This window comes from Scaptodrosophila lebanonensis, unplaced genomic scaffold, assembly GCF_003285725.1.
Source record: "Scaptodrosophila lebanonensis strain 11010-0011.00,11010-0021.00 unplaced genomic scaffold, SlebRS2 tig00001418-arrow-arrow-pilon, whole genome shotgun sequence".
In the NCBI taxonomy this organism is placed as follows: Eukaryota; Metazoa; Arthropoda; class Insecta; order Diptera; family Drosophilidae; genus Scaptodrosophila; species Scaptodrosophila lebanonensis.
In genome coordinates this window covers 2,395,828-2,418,740 of record NW_022060744.1, presented here as the reverse complement: position 1 = coordinate 2,418,740, position 22,913 = coordinate 2,395,828, and the positions used below count along the sequence as shown (strand labels likewise).

General features: G+C 42.3%; 1 protein-coding gene across 1 annotated transcript in view; it reads right to left on the bottom strand.

Moving 5' to 3' along the window:
• Window positions 1-22,913, bottom strand: part of LOC115633411 (cell wall protein IFF7) — a 159,818-nt gene that overhangs the window by 16,981 nt on the left and 119,924 nt on the right. The window contains exons 4-8 of the mRNA XM_030530855.1: window positions 22,048-22,175; window positions 7,246-8,037; window positions 5,245-6,352; window positions 5,109-5,142; window positions 4,532-4,973 (exon numbers count right to left, since the gene is read on the bottom strand). Of these exons, the coding sequence (XP_030386715.1) occupies window positions 4,583-4,973; window positions 5,109-5,142; window positions 5,245-6,352; window positions 7,246-7,779 (2,067 nt within the window). The 5' untranslated portion in view covers window positions 7,780-8,037; window positions 22,048-22,175 and the 3' untranslated portion in view covers window positions 4,532-4,582. The remainder of the gene's footprint in view (window positions 1-4,531; window positions 4,974-5,108; window positions 5,143-5,244; window positions 6,353-7,245; window positions 8,038-22,047; window positions 22,176-22,913) is intronic.

The following is a 22,913-nucleotide window of genomic DNA, read 5'->3' as shown; positions in this document are numbered from 1 at the left end:
AACGACAGCGCCAGCGACAACGACAACGACAATGTCCTCGAATGGCGGTTGCTTATCGAAAATAGCAACTTGTGCGTCATTTGGCCAAATCCGAGCTGCATTTGGCCGAGAACTGAACTTTTCTCATACGAGTACGATCCCTGCGTCCCTAACTCCAGAGCCGTCTCGTCTCCGTCTCCGATTCCGTTTCGACTACGCTCTAGTTGACTTGACTCTCGGCCTCCACTCTATTATGGCTGACTGTTTTGTTCAGGCAAGGCCATCGTCTGCACTTGCCATGACGCAACAACAACAACAACAAGAACAACAAAGGCAGTTACTACAAACTGACAAATTTCTATTTGCGCACCGTCTAGCTTCGTCCTTCGTCCCCCCTCCCCTCCCCAGCCACTTCACAGTAATAGAAATGTTGACTTCCTTTCTGCCTTTCAATGCTTCAGCTTCGTTTTTTTTTCTTCCTCATTTTTTTTTCCTGTTTTGGTGCTCTCTGCCATTCCTCATTCTTTTATTATTGCTAAGTGAATGTTTATGCCCGATTTCCTTGCATATGTGACCCGTAATATATGCGCTATTGTCCGGCTTTGTCCGGGCCGTACCAAAACCAGGCCCCAGACCCCAGATCCCAGACCCCAGAACCGAACCCAAGCCCCCACCCCAACCATTAGGCCACACACACACTCCATGTGGAATGCGTTCATATTTGTTGGCTCAGACGTTTGGCATTTCGGTTCTACTCTGATTTCATTTCATTTCAGTTTTTGCTTTATTAGCCGGCGTTAGTTTAAAATGTGCCATTGTCATCAATGCTGGCCGACTGGCTGGATGGAAAGTTTTAAACGATTCTCGCTCGTCGGGACCCGCTCGAATGAGCTCGCCTGTTAGCGCGCTGTCAAATCGTCTGTGCAAATCGTTTTAAGATTGAGTTTGCGGCGTCTGTTGAGGGCAGCAGCCTGTTCTATGGGTTCCCCGGTCCCAGTCCCAGTCCCACTCGTGAGTACGACCCTGTCTGTCTAGCCACAGCCATAGACCAGATGGGATTCGTTGTTCATGCAGCAATGTACGCGAATGTGAATGAAAACGAGTCACATTGAATGCTAAAATAGACTGCGAATGAGTTGGTGAGGTTGTGCAGACATATGGATGTTTATGAATCATAGCCAACCAGAAAATTAAATTATATGAAAAGGGACTCTGAATGAACTGATAAGACTATAATGACAGAGTTAAGACAGATTTTAATGTTCAATTAATAGAACTCTGCATAACTACGCATCTACATAGGTGAGAGCGACCAGTTTTGAACCAACGAACAATAAGTTCATAAATACTATTCAATTCATTCATCAAAATATGTATTCATGAACTATTTGAAACGACTTATTTCAATGATAATGCCAATTCGAACTGAGAACACTCACTTAAATAATATCTTTATCATTCACTATTTGGAATAACATCTTTATTTCATTGCCACCTTGGCTACGTCTTATATCCGATAAGGATATAAAGATGAGTACAAAGAGAGAACGTATCACCTTTACGGCTAACTTTTATTATGAATGCTTGTAAATACACTCACTATTTTGAATGAAATCAATGCCACTAATATTGTTAAGTATTCTTCAAATATTCGGAATGCTCATGAATACACTCTCTATGCAGCAACTCGTTGGAAATGCAAATTGAATCTCTCCTACTCTCGAATCTACTTATGGTTACAAAAGTGTTAGCTTCTGTTAGGCTGTGAATACACTCACTATTTGGAATAACATGTTTATTTCTTTGCCACCTTGGCTACGACTTATATCTGATCTGATATAAGTATATACAAAGAGAGAACGTATCACCTTTACGGCTAACTTTTGCTATGAATGCTTGTAAATACACTCACTATTTTTAATTTTCACTCATAATGTTGAGTATTCTTCAAATATTCGGAATGCTCATGAATACACTCTCTATGCAGCAACTGCTTTCGAATGCAAATTGAATCCAATCGACACCACCTAATTGAATTGTACGGTAAAATGAAGGATTTAGGTTGTGAATGCATTCGCTACCTTTCTCTCTCTCTCTCTGTGGGACTTTCTCGCAGTCAGTCCTGCTCACACAATGTTTCGCAGACAATTTCAATGTCAGTGACTTACATTTAAGCATTCAAGGCACTCCCTTTCCCATGCTACTTAGCGCTCGAGTCGAATTAGTTGCGCCTCGGCACATTTTCGAATATCCGTACGGGCATTACGGACGAGCATAAATCAGGGCAGATGACAACAGCCGCAATAATGGCCCACTGACAATGGACATGTCTGGCTGCAAGACTAGCTCTCACTCAACTCTCACTTTGCGTTTTCGCGACAGATTTTTTATGGTGCCAAAAACTTGCGCTATATGAGTTTACGAGTACTCAGCCTATTTGCTCTTCCTCCCCCTCTCCCCTCTCTCCCCCCTCTCTCTCTCTCTCTCTCTCTTTGGCTATCTCATTCTGTCTCAGTAGGGATTGAAGAGGCCTTCCTCCCCGATAGCTGACCCTGACGAATGCATAAAACGCACGCACAATTGTGCAAATTGACAGATTTATAACAAAATGCAATGAATAACGGTATTAGTAGCGTTCAGTGGTCGGTCGACGGCCCAGGGGTGGTGGGTGGGTGGTTGCTGTGGCTCATCGACTATGCGATAATCGGGGCACATGCAGCGCAACATTACAATGCCCCAGAAATGAGTCCAATAGCGTCTTTAGTCATGCATTTTTCACGGGAGCTGGATGGGAGGTGGTCTGTGGTGGTGGTGGTGATGTGGGGGGGGGGATTGTAGCTCTAGCTCCTGGAGTGGGGGGTGGTTGCAAACATTTCAACAGGCGTTTTAATGGCCGGCCTGCCTGCCTGCACAGTGGGGGTGGCAACATCTTTTGCATCTGGATTATAATCCACATCGTCAACAAAGGAAAGCGTGCAAGAAAACAAAAAAGAAGAAGACGAAAAAATGGGGGCATATGTGTCGGAAGACCAACGGGGCAGTGCTTGTGGCAGTGGCAGTGGCAAGTCTAGGGCCAGGGCCAGTTCTGAGCTGGCATTACCCTAGTTTCTTGCACCAGATTTACGCTCATGAATTATTTTGAGTGCACGATGATGGCAAAAAAAAAAATTAAATAAATCTATGTAGTTCAATCAGTTTTAATTGATTCATTTGCCACCAGCGCCTGCGAGTTCAGGGTGGTGGTGGTGGTGGTGTTGGTGGTGCGGAAGTCCCACAACTACCACTAGCAGAGCGGCGGTTTTGCTTAAGTTCTGCGCCGCTGCGACTGCTGATAATGATGCTGATGATGATACCGCTAGTGTGGCTATTGTTGTTGTTGTTGTTGTTGCTGTTGCCGCTGCTGTTAATAAATTTATTATCTTGGGAATAATGCGGCGCTGCAGCGACGGGCAGCGGAAGTGGCTCGTTGATTGTCGAGCTGATGGCTGATGGCTGATGGGAAATTGAAATGGAGCCTGGCCACAAATTTATTATGATTAAAGTTGAAAAGTTGAAATTGATGCTGCCTGCCCAGTTAGAGGCGGCATTTGATCGGAGGAGTGGATGGGGTGGATGGGGTGGCTCAAGGTGGTTTAAGGTGGCAGCTGTTTCTCGATACCAATTAAATTATGTTCAGTAAGCTGCAAATACCTTCAGTTGGGAGGCTATGACCCTAATGTTCAAGGATATCTTGCTTCTACTTAAGAGCGGGTGGTTCATAATGACTGTGGTATCATTTTTCAAGTTAAAATGGGAATTTTCAATGCTTAGTAAGCAGTAAATAGTTTCATTTAAGAGGAGGTGGTTGGGGTGGCTCAATGTCATTGAGGTTCCTTTATTCGAGTTAGCGCCTATAACCAGTAAGGCACTGCTTCTATGATGCAGTATTTGGGGAGTTATCTCTGCTATATACCTGAAAGCGGGTGGCTCGGGTGGTTCAAGTGGCTTGCAAATTCCTTAAGCTACGCCTCGAGTTGATTGCAGTTCATTATTTTAAATTAAAGTTGAAATTTACAATAATCAGTAAAGAGGGGTGGTTCAAGCGATTTCATTCGAAAGTTCGGGTTATTACAAGTAAAGTAAAGAAAAGGAGTATGTGGTTTCTCGATTAAAGCTAAGTTTCCTAAAGCAAAGACCTGCTTTTCAGAGGGATGGTTCGCCTGATTTGAAGTCAATTGTGGTTCAAGTTGGCAGAATTATTTCAGCTTCAAATAAAATTTCAACGGTCTATTAATTTCGATTTACCCGTAAACTAAAAAAAAAAAAATAGTGAATATTGGAGTGGTGGTGGTTTGAGTTGCTAAAGGTGGTTGCATTTCTGTCAATCAGAGTGGCGGGTCTGACTTACGCCAAAATTCATTGAAGACTAGCATATTTGATGGCTTAGTATACTTTAGATAACATCAACCCGAAAGAAGTTCCGAGTAGTTTGGGTGGTATGGGTGGTTCAGGTGGCTTTGGTGGCTTTGGTGGTTCACCAATTTAATGAGGTATTGAAAATTATTGAACTCACCATAACAATGCTCCATTTCTTGCATATGTGACGCAACGCTCTTTTGTAGCATCACGGTTTTATAGTCCAGAAATTCTTCTTCGGTTTCGCTCCGGTGGCTGTGGATGCCGATGATGATGATGCAGCCGCCGCCGCCGCCGCTGCTGCCGCCATGGAACGGGACGAGGCGCGTTGAGTGTCCGCCGAACAGCGACGTGGATAGTTGAAGGGCGATAGGGAGGCATCCGTAATGCCACAGCCGGCCACGTTGCCAGCCATGCCACCCATCGGCGGCATCATGCCCATGCCTGCGATGCCCTGATCCTCGCCACAGGAGGCCATGCTGCTCTTCGAGGTCGATGTGCCGGATGCTGTTGAGGAGCGACAACTTCTTAGATTGTGTGGCAAAGTGCTTGTATGCATAAGATTGTTATTGTTGTTGTTGTTGTTGCTGTGGTTGTTGCTATTGCTGAGACTGAGACTGGGGTGGTTGTGGTGGTGGTTACTACTACTGTGATGGTTAAGGTGGTTATTCTGGCTGAGGTTCAGGTTCAGGTTCAATTGGGCTTGCTGTTGTTGTTGCTGTTGTTGTTGGAGCTGTAATTGTTGCTGTTGGTGGTGGTGATGGTGGTTTTGGTGGTGGTGGTGGTTGTTCTGGTTTTGATTCTGGCTCATATTCAGATTCAGACTCAGATTCTGATTCTGTAACTGCAACTGTAACTGTTGTTGGCTGTGGCTATGGTTTGTTGGAGTACCTGTTTTATAATAGCGCAAGCTCTCATTGTAGCTGGCACCGCTGCTGCTGCCGCTGCCACTGAAGCCGCTGTCCAGATCGCCCTCGTCGAACTCGGGATTGATGCAGCTGCTGTGCGCATGATCCTTCAGCTCCATGGAGTTCAGTGTGGTCGAGAGATTCTCGAGGCTGGCGTGCGACAAAGCGTGCTGTTGCGTCGCCGAAGTCGAAGCAGCGCTGGCAGCACCACCCAGCAAACCACCGCGTCGCGGCCGTTGGGCGGTGGCACCCGCCGCCACTGCTGTTACCTTGGCCTGCGCTGCTGCCGCTGCACTGGTGCTCGGTCCATCGTCTTCATCATCGCCGGCACCACCGTGACTGGGACTGATGTCCGGTGGCGTCGGTGGCATTATCAATGCCTCTAGCGATAAATTGAGCTCGTCGAGCACTCGGAAGTGGTTGTGCTGGACACGACGCTGCTCCTCCTTCACATTGCCGTTGGCATTGGACGTGGCAATGCGATTATCGGACAACACCTTGCGTATTTTCTGCTCGTTCACCTCCTCGTAGAGGTTCTCGGTGGTGCCGTAGCGTGTGGTGTATGTGTGTCGATCACGGTCCTCGGTGCTCGGCGATGACGATGTGGACTGGCCGCTGTGCGACGACTTGGAGCGAAAGCTTTTGGCCAGCAGTGCGCGTATCGAGTTGCGTGGCGGGCTCTTAGAGAGGCCGCTCATGCCAGCGGTGCTTGCGGAACCATTACCCGCAGCGGCATTAGCCACTGCGCCCTCCTTGTGCGGCACATTCGTGTGGCACTTGGCCGCGCCCGGCTCGTAATAAGCATACGAATAGACGTGATTAAAGGGTGCCGCGGCGGCAGCGGCACCACCATTGTAGGCCACATGCAGGGACGGTGTCGAGGACAAAGGGGCTGCTGCCATGGCACCACCGACCCCGCTGCTGGCATTGTGGTGCGAGGGCGTCGAGCTGCTCGGCGTCATTACGCCGGCGGCAAAGCCATAGTCCAGCGATGAGGTGGACGAGGACGATTGTGTGGTGGGCTCAAACCGCTCCATTGTGGCTGCAATATTTTTACGCGACCACTTGACCTGAAAGCGATGGAAGAAGATATTAGATATTTAGTAGAGTAACGGGGATATCAATAGATATATCTCTATTTAGTTTGGGATCATAGATAATCCTCTCTAATAGCATCTTATTTTAATTCCTTATTCACTATTCCAACTGTTTCCAAAGAAACTAATTACTCGTATAAATAAGTAGAATAGAAGAAGAGCAGATTGTTGATATGCTCGTAAGTAGTAACGAATATATCAATAGGTCTATCCTAATTGCATTTACAAACATAAATCGTACCCATTTCCAACTTATGTTCTATACTTCGAATTTATTCTCACTTTGCCAAGTATTTTATTTTCTGAAGTATGTGCCATGAAATGAAAACGAAATAGGAAGAGTAGATTCTTGGTAAGGTAACAAGACTATCAATAGATCTATACTTATTTAGTGTAGACAAAAAAATCCAATTTCAATTCCTTTTTCACTTTTCCACAAAAGAACGGAAGAATTGTTGATATAAGTAGAAACGAATCAATCAATAGGTCTATCCTGTTCAATACTTGGTCTCTATTTTAGCTGTTCCAAGTATTTCTGGAAGTGATTTTCTAAAAAAATAATTACCATAAAAAGAAAACAAAGTAAGAACAGTATATTCTTGGTAAAGAAACAAGACAATTAATAGGTCTAACCTTATCTGAAAGTGTTTAAAAGTGAAGCGTATTCAATTATAATTAGTTTCTACGATTTCGTTCCTATCCCAACGTTCCAACATATTTCGAAGTAATTGAAACAGTGATTTTTTTTCACACATAAAATGTGATGTGTGACAAAACAAAAAACGTTCAATTTATTTCCGATTAAGGACATTCGGAACCGAAATCGAAACCCACTTCCATTTTCCCAACTGATTCTGTTCCCCTACCTGCTGTTCCACATCCATCTTGTGGTTGCTGCGTCGACCGTGGCCCCGTCGGCGTCGCTCCGTGAAGGCCTCGCCATGGCCACTGCCATGCAGCAGCATTAGCTCGCCATTCAGGCCGTGCGCGTGTCCGCCATTTTGTGAGGGCGGTGGCGCCGGCATACAGAACTCAATGCTGTCCATCTCATCGGGAAAGATCAGATCGCCACGATGATGGCCGAGGGTGGCGGCGCCGTGTGCCATGTGCTGCATGGGGCCGGGACCACCGCCGCTAGTGCCGAGCACGCCCATCGCCATGTTGCGATGAGCGGCTAGGGTGGTGCTGTTGCCACTGCTGCCACTGTTGCTCTTCGCATGCCGCATGGACATGGAACCGGGCGCATTGTGCACCGCTGCGGCAGCCACCAGCTGACCACTGCCCGCCTGTGAGGGATACTCGCCGGGTGGTGGTGGCACAAAATTGGCAAACTGTGGCGAGGCGGATCGGTTCTGAAACTTGGCGGCTGCTGCTGCTGTGGTTCCTCCGGCCGGGTACATTTTGATGGGCGCCACTTCGGGCGGTTGCAACGGCTCGCAAAAATCTGTGGGGTTCCTTGCCCAAGTGTCGTCGAATCGAGTCGTTCGAATGCTCTCTGCTGCTCCTTCTGCTCCTGCTGCTGTTCTTGTTGTGGTGCTACGTCCCTCCTCTTCTTCTGCTGCTGCTCCTTCCTGCTCAAGCGGCGACAAATCGCATGATGTGCGATTATGTTGCCAACTCAAGTGTCGCCGAACGAGAGTTGAGTTCTGTGTAGCCAGCTGCAAAGAATCGTAAAGAGCCAGAGAGACATGACAAGTTAGTGCGGGAAGCAAACATAGCTGATTGAAGTATGGCGATGAAGGGGTACGGAACTAGATCGCTGAACAAAAACAAAAAAATGGAGCAGCAAACCTTTTAGTAGGCCTAAGTGCTTGCTGTGGGAAGCGCGTAGAAGGGCGTAGAGATTCAAGTGCGATTCATAGCTGTTTTCAGATGTGCATCAAATGTCTTGTGTTTCGAGTAGTTCGCGAAATAAAGAACTAGTTCGGGCAAGCGGTGCAGCAGCAGCATTGCGGTTGCATGTCAGTGGGCCAAATGAGAAAACAAAACCATTAATCAGCGTTGAAATGGAAGCGTTACGAATGCGTCGTGCACGCACACATATGCGGGCGAGCACACACACACACACACACACACACACACACACACTGATACACAACACACATACATACATACATGTATGCATATATAGCCGTACATTTGACTGACATGCCATGCCAAAATCCCACAAATAAAAGCTGGAATTATGAGCTTTACCATCGCCATCGTCGCCAAGAGCGCGCGGCTTTGCTTCATCTACACTGTGCTACAAAAACACAAATGCCAGCACACACACACACACAGACTCCTCCACTACCCTTCCTTCCCCGCCCGCTGCTGCTGCTGCTGCTGCTTCCTACTCAACAATTTCAATCCCAATTTATTTATGCGCCTGCTTCAAATGTCGTCGTCGTTCTCATGATTTACTTCGCAGCGCAGACGAGCAACGAATAATATTTTCTTTTTTTTTTTTTGGTGAGGGGAGGGACAGGAATTTGGGGGGTGTGGGGAGGGAGCTGCGCTCACATTGTTGCAACAACAGGGCGTACCCCTCTCCCCTGCTGTCCGGCTGATCCGCTTTTACATGCATGTGGTCGCTCGGTCGTGCCTCAAAATTCTGCCGGCCAGGCTGGCAGGCTTGTCAAGTCTGTGCGTGCTGCAAGTCTTAGCCTTGGCACAGGACAAGCCGCAGCAGCAACAGCAACAGCAGGCGTTGGCCATAAAACGGCATTAAAGCTATTAACGGGCTGGATGAGCAAACTGAGCAGCAATGCAAAAACAAAAAAACAAAACACAGAAGAAAAGGAGAGCAGCAAAATATTTTTTGTCATAATGCCGAAAATTGTGGCGCAACTAAAAGCAAGCAGTGAATGATAGCTGCACCGCACTCATAAACACCCACACATATACACACACGCAGACACATACACATACACACCAACACCCCCTGGACAGTTGCTTGAGGTCTGGGAGAACTGCTTTTATGACTCTGCCCATAAATCAATCAGACGCAGCCCAAAAGTTGAAGCGCGTGCAGCAAACAATAAAAACGAAGGCAAACATTTTTGAAAATCCCTTTATGGGCCGCCACCGGCTTCTTGCTTATCCATTTGCTTATTGTTGTTGTTGTTGCTGTTGTTGCTGCCTCGCCTCAAGGCCAAGCGCACGGCATCTGCAAAGCATACAAGTAGACATAGAAAAATTTGCAGGCCAGTCGCTAAATTTAATTTCAAAAACTCAGGCCGCTCCCAATATTTCAATTTCAATCATCAAACTCACAACCCTTACCAACAACAACAACGACGACGACAGCAACAACAAGAATAATAAAAAGAGCAGCAGCAGCAACAACAACAACAAATCGCAACGCACCACAAAATGAAAATGATTTTTCCCACGCTGATTGATACATCAATTGGATGGCAACCCAATGGTGCACAATGGTCGCTATTTCAAAAGCACAATCGCGAATCGAAAGGGCGTTTTCTTTACTTCTTGTATTGCTATTGCATCGATGATGCAAATAATTTCCGGCCTATCTCCGAAATGGAAGGAACTATACGATCTGTATTTGTCGCTTGTGCCAATAAGGAATATCCTTCCGAAATGCAGCAACTGCGAGAAACAATTTATAGAGGCTGTCCAGTTCAGGGAACGCTCAAATAAATGGGTGCATAATTTCCGATCTATGGATGGTACGGGAAGAAACTGAGGAGCTGCATCTGTGAGGTCCAACTCTCCACAAGCTTACTGCACTTTACGATCAGTATTTGTCGCTTGTGCCAACTATAGAGGCTGTCCAGGGCATATAAGTTCACTTTCCTCGTAAATACTGCATTAAAACAAGTAGAGAAGCTAATGTCGGGTATCCCGACTTTGAAATACTCTGTACATATCTGTAGAATAATTATGCGTGTACAAGTATGTGTGTATTTGTGTGTGCCTGTGTATGTCTCGTGTGCCTGAGCAAAGCAGTAACAACAACAACAGCTGCGGGCACTACTTGGTCTTATGTACATATATGCCTATAGCTTCCTGTTAAATTTGGACTTATAATAACTAAATGGAGGTATTTGCCAAGTTTGAGTTCGAAATTCCAAGAATTACGGGAGTTACGATTTGCGGGGGAGAGAGGGAAATTCCAAAATACACATTTTCTGCGTATTCACATAAGACATCTGGGACTTAAATTTGGTGTTCCTAGGTCTTATAGTCTCCGATATATAAGCGATTATACGAATGGAAAATCGGGAAAACCCCCATAGGGGGGAAGTGGGGGGGAAAATCAAAAAAATAAAACAAACTCGTATAGCGTACACACATAAGGCATCTTTGTGCATCTTTGGTGTCTCTAGCTCTTATAGTCTCTGAGATCTAGGTGATCATACGGACGGACGGATGGACAGACGGACAGTTGGACAGACAGACAGGGCTAGATCGACTCGTCTCGTCATGCTGATCAATATACTTTGTGGGGTCTGCCACGCCTCCTTCTGCCTGTTACATTTTCAGCACCCGCAAACCTAATATACTCTTGTACATTTTATGTACAGAGTATACTGACTTCATCTTTACTCTCAGATTTCAGATCGAATCTGCTATATGGCGGCTATTTGCAAAAATATTCGGTTTCTCATCTATTCCTGAATAAAAGATTTAAGGACCTTAAAGTGAGCCTATAAACTAAATTGCAAGCCAGGAGCTTTATCAACAAATAATTTGCTGTAAGTCGTCCGTATCTGCTATACTATAAAACGGATATATAGTAAAAATCGGTTAAACCGAAAAACAGGTTATAGTTCTTGCATATTGCAGTGTAGGGAAAGCTCAAATAAATAGATGCCGATTTGCAGGGTATTTCGACTAGAATTCAAATGCTCGTACTATATACAAGTATATGCAAGTGTGGACCAATTTGATTCCACTGTGCCTCGCCTGTGAGATGTTGTTAGTTGTTGTTGTTGTTGTTGTTATTGCAGCTATTTCTATTGTTTATTTGTGCCGTTGCAAAGCACACAACGCTGGCCCTCAATTTCGCAGCTTCCCGAAATTTTTGCGTGCACTTTGGTTTTTTCTCGTTTTTTTTTTTTTATTTTGTGTGAAGAGCGCGCGCGCTTTTTTGAATTTTTATTTATTTTTTGGCGCTAGCGTAGTGTTTTGTTGTTGTTCTTGCTTTTGTTGTTTTTTGCAGTGCATTTTTAGACGATTGCATTTCACATGCAAACTCTAACGAGTTGATTGTTGTCTTTTCGGACAACGGCGCCTATAACAACAAAAGCAACAGTAACAGCAAAGGCAACAGCAACAGCGAACGATTGGCGTTTATTTCAGGCATGCGTTTTGATTTAAACGTTTGAAATTGACGCGCATACAAGCCAGCAAAAAAAAAATAAAAATAAAAACAACACACGCAAGAGCACGCACACATACATTTTCAATTATGTTGCGCATATACTATGATTGCATTTGTGTAGGCATGTATTTATGTACATGTGTATGTGTGTGTGTGTGTATTAATAATAAAGACGCAGCGGGTGGGACACGTTTACATTTCGCTCGGCACAAATACTTATGAAACAATAATAATAATAATCATAATAATAATAAAGAGAGAGGGAGAGTGGGAGGGAAAAATTCTGCCAGCGCCTGGCGCTTATGCAACACTTTTCGTGCACAGCACGACAGCTGGCAGCGAACAAGAAGAAGAAAGCAGAAGAAGGCAGCAGCAGCAGCAGCAGCGCAACAGCTCTGAAAGAAGAAGAGCAAGACGAAGACTGGCAAGTGCCAGTGCTGCTGTATCACTTAAGCTGCTATGCCGCCAGTTGATTGCAAACTGACTGCTGACTACTGACTACTCACTACTATCCACTACTACTACTACTAGCAAGCAAGCACCGCCCATAACCCACCCCTCCTGCTCACTCCACTTGTCACAGCTGTGCAGTTCTGCTATCTTGCTATGAAGAGAGTAAAGCAATTTGCTGCTCTCCTCTCCCTCTCCTGCTCACTCTCTTCCCCCTCCTCGCACGCTGCGTACCAGCTGCGTCGCTACGTCAGCAGGGTTGCCAATAAAGATGCCGACACAGACAGCGCTGCTGGCAACGCTCCGAACCAAAAATGCAGATGTGCAAGCAGAAAAGTGCAATATATCTAGTATATAGTATCACTTATAGCAACAAAGTGCATATGAGTGGCTATGCGTGTGTGTGTGTCTGTGTGTGCGCGCGCAATAATGCACAACAATTTTGAGCAATCGAAATATATTTTCAGTTATTGCGATTGGCCTTCTGATTGGCAAGACGTAAGCAGCAATGCTATATAGTAGATGCTGGGCTCCAGTCGAAGACATCGCCAGTTTATATAGTTTATACTGAACTCTAACGACTAACTCTACTGTTGGCAATTTAAGAGCAAGGTGGACTGAAACATAACTTCTTTTGAATCTCAATTAATAAGTTTCTGACAAAAATACTACAATACTGACTGGCAGCATGAATTCAACATTTTTGTTTAATACAAGTACTTTTTCATATATTTTCAATACTTTAATGTTTTGAGGTGCTTAGAAGATGTGTCAAATATCTATAGTACAAAAGCTAATTGTTCAGTTAAATGCCATATCTCCTGTTTGAAATGCAATTAAACAACTTTAGAAAACATTAGTATGCTATTTTCTCAATTATTATTAAGAGATTTAATTGCTAGAATTTAAACAATAGCAGCTAGAATTTTAACCAAAATTTGTTGAAGTTGACTTTCCTTTGTTTGCATTTCATGCCATCTTAACATTTTGGAATACTTGTACATTCAGTTGAGAATTCGTATAGATATTGATTTCAAACGATTAAAACATTGATGCCTGGCATAAAAATGTTATAACTCCTAAAATACTTAATATAAGAACATTTACTACTTAATAAACAATTTAATCTAAGAGATACTTTTATTGCTCTTTGAAAAGTTATGTGAAACAGACAGAGCTTGTTGAGAATATATAGAAAAGTTCTCCTTTAATTTATCTTCCAGATATTTATCTTTAAAATTCGTTTCTAAAATGTGAAATGACGCGGAATCAGTAGAATTATAGTAGTCTATATAGTATTTATGGAGCAGACCAACCTTGTTCAGCACACATACGAGTACATATAGAAATGTTCCCCTTTCATTTGCTTTCCAGACTTTTCTCTTTGAACTGCTGCTTTGAATGGGAAATAGCGCGACGATGCTTACCACTACGAAGAGCCTACATATAGTAGAGAGCAGAAATTTATAAAAATGTTCGCATTTCATTTGCTTTCACAGCAACCTCGTTTAGATTCGAGTAATATTCGTGTGGGGTTTAATGAAAATGTGATTGTTGTTGTGCCTAAGCCCTCATATGCTGCTTCCATCAAACATCAATCTAAGCCTCAATTACTTCACTCTTCAAACACACAAACAGACACAGGCAGAGACGCAGCAGCAGACAGATATACAGATAGACAGATAGAGAGACAAACAGATATAGTATGTACAGACATAGATAAATATCGGCAAACATTGGCCACAACTCTTTGCGTTTTTGCATTTGCATTTGCCAATTGGATTTCATGTACCCATCAATTTTATTTGCCTCAATATGCTCGGTGCAATTACTATTTGCCAATGGAAGGCAAATGCATGTTCGAGTATCTGAAGGATACTTTGTGGCGAGTGCGTGCAGCAACAGGTTTTTGAACTGTAACTCATTAGCCTGTCAGCCCTGCCAGTTGCTCTTGTTGCTTTTGTTGCTATTGTTGCTGGTGTTTTTGCCGTTCCTGTTGCCAATACTAGAGGCTCATTAACACATTTTGTGAATATTGTACATCATTAGAGAGCGACGCCGGCACACAGGCGAGGACGAGGACCAGGACCAGGACGAGGACCGGGACGGGGGCGACGACGAGGACTACAATGCCGACGATGCTGTTGAAGCTGCAGAGGCTGATGCTGCGTCTGGGATTGCGACCAGAACTGACGACGTCACGCATATGTTCCATTATGCGAACAATGCGACGACGCCCCCAGCCCTGCCACGTGTGGCCCGCATTCATGTCCGCCGGCCATGTGTGCGTGCCTTTGACATTGCCCAGCAGGGCAGCCAGGCAGCCAGGCGGCAAGGGCAGCAAGGCAGCCAAGCAGGAAGGCAGCGCCAAACATCATCTGCATTAGTTTTTACCAACACTTTCAACTCTGCACTCGAAAAAAAAAGGGGAAGTACGCACATTGTTAGGACATGCTTCTCCCAGTTTAACGAAATATGAGCGAAGGTATTAATATCTGGTACTGGAAAGCAATGTATATGATGTAGAAAGCTGAAGTTGATGGAACTTTTTGATATGATGAGGAACTTGCTTTGTGAAACCACAAGTCGAGTCCACATATTAGGTTTGGTGCCTCTAGCTGCTATTGTTCAAAATTTCTGACTGTTCATACAGTCGAACAATGATGTACTGTAGTTGGCCGATTTGGATGAAACATTAGAATAAGATGAGGGCAAAACTCACCTAAATATCAAATTATCTCGAAATATCTTTAGAAAAGTCGAACTTATCCTAATAAGATTGTTTTTCCAACAATAGATCCTAAGGCAGCTCTATTAGATAATGGTTTATATTAAGCTAGTTTTGCAGAGGGTTAAGCCAAAAAGTTCTGGCCGTTCATACAGTCGAACAGCTGGACGGACATGTCTATCGACTATCTTAAAAGTCAAGAAACTTGCAAGGAACTCTTATTTGCATTACGGGCAGTCGAATTGGTTTTTTAGATCTGACGGCATTTTGTTTGGTGCCATAGAATATAATATTTGTGAAAATAAAAGCCCGCATTTTCCCCAGTGTATAATTCAAGTGTTTGGCAAACGCATGCCCTGGTCCATATCCTTGACGCGTGTTGGGCCGCGGGCCAGGCAGCAAAGGAAGAGATTTTTGCTGATTTCTATGAATTCTGCCAGCAATGTCAGCTGTCTGGCACAACACACACACACACACATACCACACACACATACATACATAGCACACACACACATAGAACGAGAGAGAACTCACAGTTTAGGCCAAAGTGCAACATTCATGGATGTCAATGCCACGCAATAAGAAGCACGAAACAAGGAACAACAGTAACCTTTTCATTTACGGGGTGCGCCTTCAGCTTCAGCTTTGACTAAAGTGTATGTATGTGTACGTGTGTGTGTGTGTGTGTTTGCCAACTGCATATGGAAAATTGGCCAATTTGGGGCATACAGCAAACGTGGCATTGCTTTTGCTCCACTTTGTTGCCAACTGGCCAACTGACGGCCACTTAATTTGGCGCTTCCCCTTTGGCTTGGATTCGGCTTCGGTTTCGGTTTCGGCTGCTGCGGCTAGCCTTTTGTATTGCCTTGTTTTTGGAGTTTCAGTCTGGAACCATCCACCCCCCTTCTCCCCTCCCCCCACACACACAAACACACACATTCTTGACAGGGCTCCACAACGTCACATCGCCGTCGTGGCTGCTTGTAATGACTTTAATTAACATGCATGGGGCAGCGTTCGTTGCATTTGGCGAGCGCCACTCAAGTGGAAGTTGGCAGCAGCAGCAGCAGCAGCACACACACAGCGAGTGGCAAAAGAAAAATGAAAAAAAAAAAAACAAAAACAACAAAAAGAACATATACTCGTACTCGAATAGCAGACTGGACGCCAACGACGCACGAAATGTGGGGCACTAGTTGGCGGCCAAAGCAGACGAACCGAGCGCCAAAAGCTAAAGGCAACTCTAAACCAAAGCTAAAGCGGGCCACAGCAGCAGCCCATTAAACGAAAGCGAAATGCGAGCAGCTGGGCGAGGCACCCACAAATACTACCTACACGTACATACACTGAGAGAAACGAATTAAATGTTCAGGTAGTGCCAATCACTCTTGTAAAGTAACCCAACACTTGTAAAGCTCGGATATAGATTACAAATAAAATAAATAAATAGAAATAGTGGCCCGATTTCGATTAGGCTTCAATATAGAGAGCGCACAAACAAAAGAGTTATTCCGCCGATCGTTCCTACATAAAGCAACCAAGCAATAACTGTTGAATAATAAACTACATAGCTCTACATATGGATAAGACAAGTGTACACACCAAGTTTGGCGCTCTAGCTCTTATAGGCCAAATGTTCTCGGTGTTCATACAGTCGAACGGTTGAGCGGATGGACAAGCGTTCATGTATACATACATACTAATGTACCTATATCATGGGACCTGTATCGCTTCAGTTTTCTAATATGTTCTTACTTATTTTTATCACACTTGTCGATACTGTATCTATCGATAAAGTTTCGTTTTCGTTGAGGCTTAAAATATTTAAAGAAAGTGAATCCATTTTGTCGTAATCTAAGATCTCTTAAATCTTATTTTTAGTTGTCTGTCTGGCCATAACTTTTGTAAATATACATTCTAACGTAATTTAAGGACTGATATGTCTTAACAAATTTGACAAGTTGTGAATTTGCATACAAATTATTTGCCTGTCTGACCATATTCTAAAGTACTCATATGTTACTATATGTACTGAAATTTGTCAAGTTCGAGGCGTATTCAAAACGAATACTGCAAAGCCTCTGTATTGCTTAAATTATTCCAAGAAACTAAATTCATTATGACGTAATTTAAGAAACGAAAAGTCTTAACAAGTTTGTCAAGTTGTGAATTTGCGTACAAATTATTTGCCTGAAATTTGTTAGGTTCGAAGCGTAAATGTAACTCTTGCAAGAACGGAGCAGGTCGTTTCAATTTTCGCAAGCGAGAAAGTACAAGCTCGTTTCTTTTAGTGCACTTATGCATATGTAGTTAAGTGATTCGGGGAGTGGTGGGTGGCTGCTTTCATTTAAACATGCAACGAATGCTAATAAATCAACGATATTAATAATATCGTGTGAACCTGCTGTTCTTCATAGAATTACGCATGACTAGACGATTCATGAATGGCAATGAATGCATTTTTAACAGCGCGCCCCATTTGCCTTCTCGTAAAATCAGAGTTACTATAACTGTGGACTCGAATACGTATATAATAGGCGTATAATATGCATAGTCGTTTATTATGGCTATTACAATAAATATTTAATTGGCTTCTATGGATCTGTGTGCGGATATGTGGTAAGCGGATAATAATTATTCACGCACAAATTCAATTTGCGAGTTAATCAATGAATTATGCTTAACGCGAAGTTCAAAGAATGTTTGGCCCGCAGGCATTACGAGCAAATACTACAAAGTATGAATTCGCAATGAAAGTGAATCTCAGAAGAGATGGTGTGAATCATTTGGGCGGATGGAAAAGTATTTAGACAACGAATTGATGATCTCATTTAGCGAAGCTCATCGCTTTATGAGACAGTTTGAGACTGAATTGAAAGTAAAGTGTGAATCGCATTTAAATTTAAGAAAATTGAAGAGAATAAATGATTCATTGAGTAATTATATTTAATTCACTTTGTGACTTGTATTTGTTTATAAGACCTTTGTTTAATGACTTAGCAAAGCTCATCGTTTTATGAGAGAGTTTGCGATTAAATTGAAGCATGTTTGGAAGCATGTTTGGAGACTGACTCTGACTTGAGAATATTTTTAGGTAAAAAAAAAATGATTTATTAAGCTTTACATGCTTTTTAAAATGAATAAACGATTCAAAAGATCTATAAACTTAAAGAGAGAGAGAGAGAGAGAGTAAGGCTCAGTTATTTGGTATGTAAAGGCTCATAGTAGCTCAGGGTTCAATTTTAATATTTTGTTTATATTTTTTTCAGAAAGAAGAAATCCCACATGGTGAGTTTGTTCCTGAGTTGGCCTCAGTTCGAATCACGATTCACGTTCCAAAGTCATCTTAAAATTTAATAAATGTCCAACCTAGGATCTTAAAAAAAGGTTATATATAAACATATAAATTTAAGAAAAAAACAAAATTTATTCTGTTTGAGAAGCTACAGAGAAGGTGGGTTAACAATATTGTTCCTTTATTTAAAACAGCTCCTTTTTCAAAATGAATTGAAAATTTCGCTCTACTCTACAAAAAATCAAGTGAAATGCAAATCAGTTCCACTAGTTTTTCCATCAATAATTCAATCGAAAAACAGCTTGAAATAATTCTCGTTCATTTAATATTCTCTATATGCTCGCCAAGGTCGGGGAAGTAACAACAACTTGTTGAACAACAACAACAACAACAACAAGAACAAGAGGAACAACTCGTTGAAGTATGGTTGTCCATAATTAGCGTGAAAGCTCTGTTCATCGTCTCGAATTCCCTAAACGAATTGCTAATAAGCGGGAGAAGCCTCTTGCGATTCCTTTTAATGAATTAGGAAAATCACCGAAGATATGAATAAACAAATGCAACAAATTCGCCTCCGTTCGCATTTATGTGTAATGTGAAGTCATTCAATACGGAAAAGGACTTAGCACCACCGCCACCACCACCACGACTAACACCACTCCAGCGAGCCACTTCAGAGAGCGCCACTTCTGGGCACACTTCTGAGGCAAGCCCCTCCAAGCTAACCACAACATACTATATACTAAATATATACAAGTATATACATATGTATATACCTATATACAAGTATGTAGACATACATGTGTTTGGAAATCTAGAGAGGTGCCAGCCCAAATTCTGTTTGTGCTTTGTATTATTGTTGACTGAAGTCAACACAAGAAGACGTTGAAGGCGTTGAAATACAAAACGCCAGCAAAATGGAATGCAGAAACGAGCAATGACAATATATACATACGAGTATATTTATATATATGTATATATATATATATATGTGTGTGTGTGTGTGTGTGTGTGGACACACACAGTGGCAAGAGCGAGCATAAAAAGACTCAACGCTTGAGGCTGGAAGGGAAGGGAAGGGAGAAAGAGGCTAAGCAGCCAACCAACCGATGTGTCTGCCTCATGCAGTACTCAGTACGTGTGATTTATGTTGGCATAGACTCACGGTTATAGTCACCACACATACGGCATGCGAGTGTACGAGCCACCACCCACATGCACCACTCGCCCAACCACCAGCAGCACTCCACGCCACGCCACGCCACGCCACGCCACTCCACGCCACACACCAGCCGGAGCAAATTGTTTGTCTTTTGCAAATGTTGGCAATATTTTGCGGTAAAAGGTGAATTTATTAACACCAATGCCTACGACTTGGCCAAATGCGAGTACTCTGCACAAACTTCATTTGCACTCAACGCTACATACAGCAGCTTTCTCTGCCCACTTCCTCTTTCCAATATTTACATAACACTCTCCCCCACTCCCCACTCCCCCACCCACACCGTCTCTCAGTCGGCCCTCCGACACACTCCTTCATCACACTCTTAACTACAAGTATAATAAGCAATAATATTAGTTACTTGTCTCTCTTACTTACTTTCAGCATAACTCCACAGAGTTAAGGGAACACCTCCATTGTTAGGGAGTGAATGAAATCTATTTCTACTGATTTTATTCTTTAGGAACCCCATCAGAAGCTAGACATTTCATAGAACTTTACTCTTCCATCTAAATGTTTGGCATAGCTACTATACATCCAAAATATTGCAAGAGATTACAAATCAGTATTATAATTGCAACCAGAAACGATCGTCAAAAGCGAGAAACTCTTCTCTTCTCCTAAATCTCCATGGATTTAAACGAATTCATTTCGGGAACGACTCTCTCAGCTGCCTCTCAAAATTCTCAGCATTTACATTTATTTTAATCCCTTTTATTTCACTTATTAGGAAATGTAATTCGCATTCCAGAATATAACGTCTTCATATATTTTGACTAAGCTTCAAGTAGTTTTCTTTGTTTTTTGTTTGTTTGTTTTCTTTGTAATCGCGAACATTGGTTGTCTCAATCAGAAACAGTTTTTGAAACAATTATGTAAATAAAATAATATTGAAAACTAATAAAGCAACTTAGTTTCAAGAAAAAACTTTTTCACTGTCAAATCGACGAAGAACAACTATCTAGAGCCGATAAAAAAAATAGCTATAAGAAAATTTTCGGATTACCGCACTGAACTGAAACTCAATTAAATTTCTGTTAATTTGACTTCAAAAATATGCTCACAGAGTATTAAAAATTGGGCATTTATAATACCCAATAATAAGTGGCGCAGCCATTTAATTTCTCAGTGAAGAACTCAGTGAAGTGGAGTTCCAACAAAATGATGAACGATGAGCTTCAATTCTACTCAATTATTCCCCATTTGAGTTTCAAAGTATGCCTAAAGAGCATTCCATATCGACTAGCTTTAAGGCCAGAATATATTGCGGCCATTACCTGTGCAATGAAGAGTAGAATTCTATAAAAGTTTTATCTAAAACCCTCCACTGAGATGAGCTTAAATTCGATTGTAAGTTTAAATCTAAAAATACATCGAAAAAAAAACACGACCGACCCAAATCCGATCAGATTTTCTTGCTGTGTATTGGCTGCCCCACATTCGCTTGTGCTGTCATTTCTTCAACTTCAACTCTCAGCCACCATTTAGTCAATCCATGGCCTTTTCTTGTTTTTGTTTTTTTATGTACGAGTATGTTTCGTGGGCGCTGCAATTTAAAACACATTTTGTCGGATTAAAATCTTGACAAATCATAAACAAAACGTCAGGGCATCAACAGGGAGAGTCGCAGCCGATAGAGATACAGAAACAGATACGAATACAAGTATGGAGGAATACGGAGGAGACACGCAGCTGCATGGGCATAAGCAATTACAGATACATTTGTATCTGTAGCTGCCGCTGCTGATTTACTTCGCATAACAAAGGAGCCGGACTGGTGTGGTGGGGTGGGGTGGGGTGGGGTGGGGTGGTGGTGGTCTGTGGACAGGGGCGGTGGGAAGGGGGGAGGGGTAGGTGGCGGTGTTACAGACACACAATAAAATGCCACACAACGCAACACAGAGATGAGATGAGATGAGATGCATATCGGCAGAAGGGCAAGCGCCCGATTTTATTTCCTTGACTGACTGACTTTTTCTTTTTGTTGCTCTTCATTCTGTTTTGTTGTTGTTGGTCTGCTTTTTTACTCACTACGCAGAAAAGCGCTTAGCGGGCAAGTTTCCCTCCACACAAGACGACACGACACAAACAACACACGCTAAGCGGCGACACTTTATGAAATAGAAAATGAAAATCTGAAGTTAAAGTCTCGGCTTTAGCAGCAACAACAACAACAACAGCAACAACAATGGGCGGCAGCCGCATAAAAGCCACAAAGATACGCATCTTTTGGATTGTTGCTCTTCAATTTTTAAGCCGCTTTTTGGTTGACTGTGTGACACAAAATACAATAAAAGTGATATTATTATACAAAATTAAGAAGAAGAAGTAGAAGATGAAGAAAAGACAGACCGAGCTGTCCCTCACTACAAGTATTGTTGTTGTTGCTGGTGTTGTTTTTGTTTTGTTTTTGTTGCTTTTGGGTGACGACAAGCGATGTCGCTTTGCTTTCAACGCATGTCAACGCAGCCATTTCCAAATTCCAATAAGTTTCCACTTATCGTCTTTTTTTTCGTATTCATTTCTTTGATAAAACGGTAAAGTAAACAAAACACACACACACACATAACACAAAATATATACATATGCACTATATACATGTACAGTTAAGTACATAAGTATATACACTACTTGTACTTACCAGCTGAAGATGGGCTCTGGAATGCCGATAGTAGGGAGCGGGTGGGGGGAAGATGTGAAAGCAACGTCACTTTTTCTTGTAATACAAGTACTATTTTTTCGTCATTCAATTGTTTGTTAATCCGAAAACTGTAATGAGCGCAAAAGAAATAAAATTTAATTAGCATGCGTTTTCTATAAATATGTGGGTGTTGGTGTGTGTTTGGGGGAATGGGGATGGGGGAGTTGGGGGGTGGGGGCAGTTCTACGGCTTCCAGATTGAAACAAAGGAAGTCGCAAGTAATCCAATAAAATAAAATTCGATTTCATTCGATTAAGAATATCCTATGTACATACTATATATATATATATATATATATATATATATATATATATATATATATATATATATATATATATATATAATATCTATAGTATTGGAGAGATTATCGCTGGCTTTTGTCAGTTTCTCTTTTCATTTTTCTTTCTCAACTAAATTGCATTTTGAGAAGAAATTTTGAACATTTTAAAATGTATTCAGCTAATTAACATTTACCCCCTTTTTTATTGTTTTTTACCCCTTTGGGGAGGTTAAATTCTCTTTATCCAATTAAAACGCATACAAAATGTGATATGAACTTTTCATCAAACTAAGGAAAGACTTCAATTTTGTTCAACGGCTTCCAGATTGAAACAAAGGAAGTCGCAAGTAACCCAATAAAATAAAATTCGATTGCATTCGATTAAGAACATCGTATATACATACTACATATATAATATATGTAGTATTGGAGAGACTACTAAATTGCATGTTAAGAAGAAATTGTGTAATATTTAAAAATGTATTCAGCTAATTATCATTTACCCCCTTTTTTATTGTTTATTTAC